The sequence below is a fragment of the Chiroxiphia lanceolata genome, chromosome 5 (assembly GCF_009829145.1).
Source record: "Chiroxiphia lanceolata isolate bChiLan1 chromosome 5, bChiLan1.pri, whole genome shotgun sequence".
NCBI lineage: Eukaryota > Metazoa > Chordata > Aves > Passeriformes > Pipridae > Chiroxiphia > Chiroxiphia lanceolata.
The window spans coordinates 12,713,787-12,723,975 of record NC_045641.1 but is presented as its reverse complement, the minus strand read 5'-3'; the positions used below and the strand labels follow the sequence as shown (position 1 = coordinate 12,723,975).

The following is a 10,189-nucleotide window of genomic DNA, read 5'->3' as shown; positions in this document are numbered from 1 at the left end:
CACATAGTAGAGAAATACTGCCTTACACAGATCAGAGACGTATTTTGTTTTGAATCTATTAATTCACAACATTTTTAGGTAGAATGGTGACTGTTACGTTTTGCTTGGTGCTGATAAGATTCCATCCAGGGTGTGGGGTAGGGAATAAAAAAATTAGACATCCTTGCATGAAGGCACTTTGGAGAGTCTTGCATGATTTTAGAACATCTCAACAGCATTGTTCTATGAAGAAAACGTTTAAAAATAGGTCTTTCTAGACCAGAAAAAGACAACTGAGACAACACTGTAACAACTTTTAGAAATATTTTTAGAAAATGTCACTTGTTTCTGTCAGCTGTCAAAGCAAAGGATAAAAGGTCAACTCTATCAACAAGATATTTAAAAAACTTCTTTTTAGGTTGGACAACATGAAAAGGGACATCTAGACATCTCTGTTGCTCAGCTAAAGTAAACATATATATCAGCTATACCTAGAACAGTCTAGTCTTAAGGTCTCATCAGGAGAGGAGAGTGGGATTGGTAAATTCTTAGTGTCTGGCCTAGCTTTTATTTTTCTTTGTTAAATTCAGCAGCAGAACACATTAAGTCTACAAAAAGTAGCAAAACATTAAGTGATTGTAATGTAACTTGCTTATTAAAAACTGTACAGTGTTTTAGGAGCAGTGGGAAGGAGAAAGGGAAGTTCACTGTCAATGCAGCCATTGTCAAAGTTCTGACTGGGAATCATGCCAACTTCTATTTCTGCCTTGACTGTATTCCTGGTGAGTTAAAACTACCTATGTGGTTAAATTAGATACATGTAGCTTTACCCCTGTATTGATCAGGGCATACGTATGTTGCAGTTTCAAGGTCATCTTTTTCTTGCAGTTTTAGCTAATTGCAAAGTCACCTTCTGAAAATAACGTCTATTGCATTACAGAAAGAGAAGACAGGAATGTTTTATTAAGAGCAGAGTGGGTATATTAAGTTAGAAAGATGAAGCACCTGGTAACAGTTTAGGTGATACAGTTCTCTTAAAAATGGTACAAAGTGGAAAACTGATGCTTTTTTTACTTTCTCTATAATACAAGTGTTAGGAAGTTTTTTAGCAGTCTGGTTTGAGAAGTCTTTTCCAGTATGTTTTCTGTTCATCAATGAAACTCCATTCAGGTTCTTTTACAGTGATGTTTGTATGTATTCCACTTCATTTTGAATTAATGCTCGATTGATGACTTAAACTTTATGGAGGCTAATTCAGCAGAAGCGCTTATTCCAATGATGTTCCAGTTGCAGGAAAAAGGAGTACAGTTCTCCAAGGAAAGCAGGCTCAAGGGCTGCTACAGAATAGGAAGCTTTTGTAAAAATGTGTATGATACTGCTCTCATAGACTTTTTTATAAAGACGAGAATACTAACTTGCAGTTGCAGATAATGTTTGACTCTTAATAAAATATTTTTAAAAATATGCCTGCTTTCCTTAAAGTGACGATTTCAAAGCAAAATAAAATCCTTCCAATTTTTGTTCAAGTGTAGAAACTTTGCACGGTTGTGGGTAACTGCACTGTAGTTAATTAAGCTATTGCTTTTCTCTTGCTTGTAAAAAAAAATCTGTTATGCTCTCTATATTAAATACTCTTTTGCAGTAACTGATTTGTGCCTAGTAATATGGTAGTATTCAGGGTTTATTTGTCGTTGTTTTATTGTTTGCTTGTTGCAGGTTTTTTTAGCATAGTATTCCCAAGATTAAATATTTTCATCAGGTCAGTCTGTTTTTAGAAAACAACACTATTGTGTTAATATTCTCACAACTTGTTCTTTCACTTCTATATCAGGGTGATGCAGCAAAAACGCCAGTTTCTGAGCAAATGGGGCAGAGTCCCTGCAGAGTGTAAAGAAAATTGAGTCTTCACTGTATTGGTCCTCAGTTATGGTGCCATCTTCATTGTTCATGTTCTTTTTCAAGTTTGCTGCAAATGCCAGGGCTCTGAGCAGAATATCTCTGTTTATATAGTTGTCAAAAAGTAATAGCAATGATGGCACCTAGGACAATCAAGAAATATTCCATACTTAATCACCAGCAGTAAGTACATGTAACCAAATCTAACTTTAGAAAATGAAAAAAAAAATTTGCACCTAAACCAGAAACTGTATGAAATCCCAGAACTTTGTATGTTGTGAAAGCATGTCAGAAACTTGCACAGTATGCACATACTTCCTCTTTAGAAAAGACTGGCTTGTGCATCAACATCCTAATAAATACTTTGTATTTTCAATCTCCAAAATGTAGCTGGCTGGAAAATTCCCATTTGGAAGAGAGGGTCTGCTTTCCTTCTCAGTAATGTTGATTTTGCTCTCTGCAGTGATCTGAATATTTTTATGTTAGCACTTCTGATAAACGAGAAAAGGATGCAATTTTAACAGAACTGAATATTTAGCTACCCTGATCTTGTTTGGATAATGAAAAGACAGTAATATCTAGACTAGCTCTGCTGATGGCAGATAGCTCACAAATAAAGGCCACTGCATATGTTAAGAAAGTTACTTTGGGGAGGAGGATGCAGCACCATTCCAACTCTGACTCTTTGTTTTGGTGTGAGGGAATGAAACTGAAACAAACCTGTGTGCCAAGGCCAGCACAGCAAATGTCCCAAAGTTCTCCATTAAGATGTAAGTAGATGCACAGGGGAAGTTCACTTAGAGACAATAACTTTATGACTGCATTTGAGTAAAGGGGTGGGGATTTCAGTGGAATTTGGTTGGTTTTGGTACAGTATACTGGCTGTAGAAACACCTATTGAGAAGGATCATTTACAGTACTGGTTCTATTTGATGTCTGCTCCTGGTCTTCAATCTATATACTGACTGTGTGCCTGGAAAGGAGGTTTTGGGTTCCTTATACATATTACAAACTGAAGTTCTTGGTACTACCCCTTTGGTGGAAAGGCTGCTGCATGTTATCATTGATTATCAGGAATGGTGCACCAGAAGTACAACCCACTGTCTCCAAGGCTGTAGGGCCCTGTGCCTGTCCCTCTGCAAGTACAGCATCTGTATTCCATTACCCTCTGGAAGAAAGGCAGCCCATGAAAGAATGTGCACTGCTAACTACTGCTTTTAACCAAGTACTGCCTAGAATTTTACTCCGGAATTGCATATATATTTCTAATACATTAAAATTCTTCTAGTGCATGCACATATCTAAACAGGTACACATGTATATATTCTAAAAATAAAATGAAGCAGCAAGAACCTTACTTGAGCTCTGAGAAGATGTCTTGTTATGGCTGGGTTTGCAGATAAGTTCACAAGTACTTTCAAAACTTGAATCTGAAATGAGGAGCATACAAGTTCATTACAAGCTCCAAAACAGTAAGTACAGCAGTAATAGGCATCAATAATGTCAGTGGTGACTTGTACAGGAAAAGGTAAAATGGGTCAACTAACACCTTGAGTTGTGCACTTCTTTGATATAGGGGAAAACCAAGGTATAGACCTGTTAGAAGCAAATTCAGTTTGACTTTAACATCAAAATAAGGCAAGATCTATAGACAACTCCCAGTAGGCAAACTGCAGAATATTTTTAAAATACAGAGAGGATGGTTAAGTGCTATATTTAAAATGATAAGAAGCATATACAAATGTACCTTTGTACTTTCTTGGACCTTGTGACACTAGTCTTTAAACTAAACACTGGGGAAAGGCCAAGTTCCTTATTGTATTTAAGTAAAATAGGTGTGCTATGTTTAGTGGAAATCTGTGTTTTGGAAAACTGGCTTTGATCTGAGAGAGCAATCACATACACTGATGGTACCATAACATCTTGAATAAATGCTGTTTGGTCCCTGACTGAAGCTCTTGTTTTAATATTACAGTAATTCACAAGTAAGCACAATTTCCCACTGCAGTCACGAGGGTTGCAAGAGGTGTAATAGGCATAAGGGAACAGAAGTCCATAACTTAGGATCACTGCTCAGCATGTTTCCCTAGAGATTCATGCATCAGTGAACCCTTTCACATGCAGATTCTCTTTGCTCTGTGGTGCAGTAGCAATGTTTAGAGTAGGAGAGAATTCTGGAGTTGTTATAGCAAAGGCACAGGACACCCTGCATCCTGCACTGCTTTAGTTGAGCTCAAGCCCAATGGTTCCACTACCAAGATTCCCTTCCCTCCCCCCTTTTTGAATTTATATTTTGGAAGTAATACAGATCCATATTTTAGTGCACAAAATCTGTATCTGCTATCATTCATGAATATTTGGGTTTGGTTTTCCTTAGCACGGTCTCAAATCTTTTACAAAAACAGTAAAAAAGGAGGCAAGTAAAGCAGCTTCATAAATGGCTTGTAACAATAACACCTCTCAGTACCTGTGTCCTTTCAGTTCCTTCTGAAAGCAAATGAAGAAAGCATGGAATTGAGTTTATCATCTTTTGATGGTAGTCATTGGTAACAGATATATTTGTCAACAGCCTGAGTCCAGCTAGCTGCAGATCAGAGTTGAGGGGAGCTGACTCAACGATCCTACAAACTTGTGTAATATATACCTGGGGAAAAGGGGAAGGAGATGCAGAAAAGACAGTTTTTGATACAAGCATATTTTCTGTTCACAAACAGTATCTGTGGCCTAGCTACAGTTGCATAAATACCTCCTGAAATTGCTGGCTGAATACATAGCATGGTGAAGGATCTTGGAAACAAGTAGTTTTTAGGTTTAAATACATTCAAACATTCTGTTGGCATGACAGAAGCAGACAGAGCCCACTAACCTTTCTGAAGCATAAATTGCTCTGAAAACCTAAATTGCTTTCACTCCATCTCAGAAGTGGCACAGCTGCTTTAAGGAGTTATTTAAAAAAAGTCACTTATAGCAACTAATATCTTCAATGTTGAGAACAAGCTAAGGACAAGCCTTGGAATGATATCCTTTCTTCCAGTCGTGTGGCTCATTTACTGGAGCACTCTGTAGGAACAGTGATGACAACTGACATTAACAACTATTTTTACTAAATTTTCTTTTGGATGACAATATACAATAAATCTCGGAGTCCTAACTAAGAAAAAAGTTACTTTGCCTTTACCAAAGGAGTTATTTTCTACCTATACAAATATTGGCAAGCACTATGTCTATAAAATGTATGTAGTAAAAGTTGTCCATTGCTAAAGATCCTGCAAACTACCACATACAATCACTCTGCCTTTTTATCAAGCTACTGAAAAAAACCCAGTGAAAGTCTTCAAATCTGCCTCAGCTCTCTGCCTGGACGCTTCTTGATCTATTGATTAATCTGATAATGACAAAAAGTAGGGTTTTTTCTTGATGCTTAGTCCCTTTATTTTCACGGCATCCACTGTATTTACCAGTGAAACTTGGCATTCATGTATACACACTGTTCTTTAAAGATGAAAGTATCACCTGAAAAATTGGTCTCACACAAACCCAGGGGCTCAATTACTGTTTTCTTCTCCCTTGCCTGAGTCCTGCCAAGTTCAGTCTGCAATCCATTGTATTAAACAACCACTGCTGCTGTTCTTGGGATGTTTGGAAATCATCTTGCCTCACATAATTCCACTATAAACTTAGCAGCACAATCTCTGTTTAATAACATTTGGTGAAAGCTGAACACAAGCTGCCTAGTTTCCTGTCTTTTAAAATAAAAGTAAGTGCCAGTGAAGGAATTAATTTCAAAGTTATCTTTTCACTCTTGGGATGCAGAGATCATCCAATCTGCTGACTCTTATGCCTCTCATCAAAACATTTTGGCATCCTGGCTTGTCTTTAACAAACATGCTGAAAGTCCTGTACTATCTCCTGTGCCTTGGTTACTTTGGTTTTTCCTTTTAAGAAACTTACCTGTATCTTTTCCTGATTTTTAATATTTATACTCAAATTATTAAGCGCATTTAGTGCTTTTTCTTTAACTTTGGGAACGCAATCAGAGAGCATCCCTCCAATAACAGAAAGGCCATCCAAACTTCGGATTATATCCTGAAATATAAAAGAGATTTAATACAGTTTTTAAAACTTTAAATTAAATGCTGAAGGCTTTTCTCAAAGTTTCCATTTTAACAAAAATTATATGTGTGAATGAAGACTTCCAGAACAGACTGGTGGTCTGTTTAAAGAGAGATGGTTGGCAGATACTGTTTTATTGCCTCCCCTGAAATTAAGAATGGTCCTGCTTAGGGACAAAGTATTATTTGATGTTACTAGACAATGGCACAACACATTTACTTTTAAAATCTGGCCTGCAAAGCATGCTTAAAGCATTTTAGATTATAAAGAATCAAAGAAAGTTATTGCATAATGACTTTATAGAACAGCTGAGCCAGGTCACAATACCTAAAAGTCTTGACTGAACAGAACAGAATTTCAAGATGCAGCTTCATATTATGATAGAAGTTCTGAAACTTTTTCCTTTCCATTACACTTGATTTGATTACTGTTTTAATCTTGCTCACTTAGACTCTGTCACTGAAAAAAAATATACTGTTTTCAAGAAAATGAAGAATGGGCCAGTGGGCCTTGGGCTTCAGTTACAATCTGTTCTATCAGATTTATATTAAGAAAATAGTTTTGAGAAGCCAAAATAGACAGCTGTCATAAGTATCATACAAAATAAAAAAAAATAAAAGAGTGGGGTTAAACTTTTACAAAGACATGAAAATCTGCATCCAGCTCAAGGTTTTTCTGCATCCTATGTCCAATTGATTGGAAGATACCTGGATAGTTGGAAAATTACTAATATATAAACAGCATAAAAAACTTCGTGAGAATAAAAAATTAGTTTATCTCAGTCAACTGCAGATGTGAAACTGAAAGCGCTTAACCTCCAATTCAACCCTTTCACTAACATTACGTAACTGTAAGCAAAAAAAGAGTATATTTACAGCACTTTCAAATAGAGAACTCTGTAAGGACTTTAGGTTGTCCAAACATTACGCTTTGATGAATTCTGTGAAGCTGGTAAATTATATTATTTGGGCTAGCAGAAATTAAGGTATAGACATAAAATGGATTTTAGAGCACAAGCTATCATAGCTTTCTGTCCTGTGTCACTTCAGCAGAACAGCACCTCTCATCTGCCAGACTGGCTGGCATTGGACATGTTGTTTTCTACAGAACAATACTTACTTGATTTACAGAGAAGGCAGCACTGTTGCTGAGAGTGATTAAAGCTTGCTCTCGAACTAATGGATCATCTGTGGCCTGGAGCAAATGAATCAGTTTCTGTAGAGCATCTGCATCCATGCCATGGGTTGACACTGGAGGACTGCTGTCTGTCAGTGTTCAAAAATTAAATACTTGATACCAAGTTTGAGACATTTCACTTAGTTACCCTTAGCATTTTTTACAAAGCTGAAATTTAGCTCTCAGTTGCAGGACACATTGTTCTAGACAATGATTGTACCCAAGCAGAATGTCATGGTAAAAAGACTGTGTTTTACAACAGCAAGCTTTCCATCCTTTTTCACCGAGTCCTCTAATTACCTCTTTTCAAAGTAGAGAATAAAAGGAACGCACAATTAGAGCTGAGGTACGTTACTCTCTGGTTAATGACCAGCAAACCTCCCATTACAAAATTATTAGGAATATTCACCAAACGTGTTTGGGTTTTTGTTTTCCTAGTGGCTTATGAAATGAAATGTGGAAATCTGTCTGGGCACTGTAGGAAAACAGCACTTCTGATTTGCAGACTACTACTTCCAGAAATTATAATAATGACAATTTTGCTTGTACCCTAGGTCCTTTGACAAAGTAACAGCCGCAATGTTAAGAATACTGCTGGTCATGGCATCACTTAAACAACTGAGGAAGGCTGTTTCTGAGTCACGAAGATGTTATGGAGCACCTGGCTTTCATAAAAGGGCGACACAAATGCCATCAAAGGCCATTTTCACTCAGTAGGAGGCAGAACTATTTAGCTAAGCTGAAGAGCCTGGAGACCCGATCTATGACTGCTGGACTAGTCATAGCTGGCTTGAGATGACTCCTGAGAAGCTAACCGGTCCTTCAAATTCCACAGATCTGCTGCCACCATCTCACCAGGCAAACACCACAGTATTCTTTGGGGGTTTAAAAAAAAAAAAAAAAAAAAAGATGTCAGAGTTAATGATGGTAATCCAAGAGCTCACTTCAAAAACAAGATCGGTTTTCACCCTCATCCTCGTCTAAACACTTTAACTTTGAATTATAGGGGGAACACAAATAACTTTAATAACATAACAGCAAATCAGCCCATTAAGTAAATACAGTGATCGGACGCACGCTTTAGGGGCCTTGAAAAAACAAACAAACAAACAAACAAAAACCAACACAAATTAGACTTTTCTAAAAATAAGCTACGCTCCAGAGTCCTCCAAAGGGCCGCACTGCTCTCGGAGGGCCGGCGAGCAGCACTGAGGCACCGCCTCCCGCAGGGCGCGGATCCGCCCCCGAGCAGCGGCCGCGGGCTGGGAACCCCCTGGGCCCGCGGAGCCTCCGCCGCCCTCACCGCACACCGCGGGGGGGGGGGGACACCGCCTGCCCTGCCCCGCCCTACCCTGCCCTGCCCCTCACCTGCCGGCGGCCCCCGCAGGGCCCCCGCCCGCCGCCCGCCCGCCGTCAGCCGCCACAGGCAGTAGCAGGCGCCGGCCCCGAGCAGCGCGGCCGCCGCCGCCCTCAGCGCTGCGCCCCGCGGCTCCCCCATCGCCCCGGCCGCGGCTGCGCCGCCCGCGGAAGACACCGCCCCATCCGGCGCCGCTCCGCCGGCGATGTGCCCCGGATCTGCCCTTCTCTTCCCCTGGGCGGCCGGCGGGATGCTGAGCCGGCACCTCCGCGGGCGGGACGCGGGGGAGGCTCGGCCCTCACAACGCTGCGATGCAGTTTTTGTTTCAGAGGAAGGAATCACCCGCGGCCCCAGGCCGGCCCGAGGCAAGGGCGGTCCTGCGCCATGGCAGCCCCCGCGGGGGCACATCGTCCCCAGAGGTGGGGCAGTCAGCGCCCTCCCCCGCCTCTGGACCCCACCACCCGCTGGTTGTCCAGCCTGGTCCTCCATGGAGCCGGTGGGACCACAAACTCCCCCGGTAGCATCCGTGGGAGGGAGGCGCCCGCCCCGCCGTCCCCGTGGAAGGTCCCCTTGGCCCCTCAGCAGAACCCTCGTTGTGCCCCTCGGCGCTGGCCAGGGCATCTCACACCCCTTAACACCGCCCTCTGCTGGCCCAGGGCGTGTTTTTGTTCTGCTGCTTTTGTCAGTAGCCTGCCTCGAACAATTTATGAGAACTTTAAAAATAGAAACAAGATGGAGCAAGGCCGTTCTGCTTTTTAGTACGTGTTTAAACGTATTAAACGAGGATTGAAATTAAGGCAAACCCAGTGAACTGCATTGGCACCTTCCTTGATACGCTTAAGTTCTTCAGTGTTAATTACAGAAGCACCTGTAGGTTTCAAACAGATAATTCCCTCCTCTTTGAGTGCTGTGGGTGCAATCCATGGTTTTTGATGGCCTGTCAAAGATAAAGGTGAGGCTGGACCACGCTTCAGGTGCTGGTGGATTAGGTATTTTTGTTGGCATAGGAGTAAATAACCTTCAATGAAATGTTAGAAACTGGCACAACATGAAGGACTGTGGGGGAAACAGAGTTGATGGGTTTGCCCTTGGGATTCTTAACGTGATTCTCTGTAATCTGTCGGTTTCCTCCTCATTTGACACGTTCATCTCTGCCTGTTTCCAAATCTGCAGCAGCTGTTTTTCGGTTTCCTTCAAACAAAGAAAAGCACAATGCACAAGTACAAGATTAAGAGACATCCTGATACTTTTAAGTTACCAAAATAGACCTCATTTGCAAGCAGCTATTACAGCCAAGATTTCCATGGAAACGTTAATAAAGAAATCTTGAGCCAATTAGAATAATTAGAGAGCAGTACTACCATGCAGACCGAGTACCTCTCCTGAGAGTCTGTCTCTAGATAATTCTTTGTTTTTTAAGCACAGAAAAACAAAATATATGTCTGCATGAGGTGTAGTTCTTGATTCAGCACTTCAAAAATAGCTCATGTCTACCTTTCCAAGCAAAAGTTATAGCTAGTATAGCTATATACAGCATTATAGCAGCAGTGGCATTAAGTTAATGAACTAAAAATGAAAGAGTTAAGGATAAGATTTGAGATTCTTAAAAGAAAGAACCAGTTAAAAATTACCCTGCGTAAGATTTTTTTATCTTTTTTTTTTTCTTGT

At 40.5% G+C, this 10,189-nt stretch overlaps 1 protein-coding gene across 1 annotated transcript; it reads right to left on the bottom strand.

The window, feature by feature from the left end:
• Window positions 1-163: 163 nt before the first annotated feature.
• Window positions 164-8,662, bottom strand: ARMC10 (armadillo repeat containing 10). The gene is made up of 6 exons (XM_032687593.1): window positions 8,533-8,662; window positions 7,108-7,253; window positions 5,827-5,961; window positions 4,343-4,519; window positions 3,234-3,305; window positions 164-2,018 (listed from the first exon to the last, which is right to left on the bottom strand). The coding sequence occupies exons 1-6, from the start codon at window positions 8,660-8,662 to the stop codon at window positions 1,764-1,766; spliced, it is 915 nt and encodes a 304-aa protein (XP_032543484.1). The 3' UTR covers window positions 164-1,763.
• Window positions 8,663-10,189: the final 1,527 nt, after the last annotated feature.

Coding starts and splice junctions, on each gene's coding strand:
- ARMC10 (XM_032687593.1), bottom strand. CDS start 8,662: ATGGGGGAGCCGCGGGGCGCAGCGCTGAGGGCGGCGGCGGCCGCGCTG. Junction 5,962..7,107: donor CTGCCTTCTCTGTAAATCAA/GTAAGTATTGTT, acceptor TTTATATTTCAG/GATATAATCCGAAGTTTGGA. Junction 4,520..5,826: donor AAAATCAGGAAAAGATACAG/GTAAGTTTCTTA, acceptor CCTTTTCCCCAG/GTATATATTACACAAGTTTG.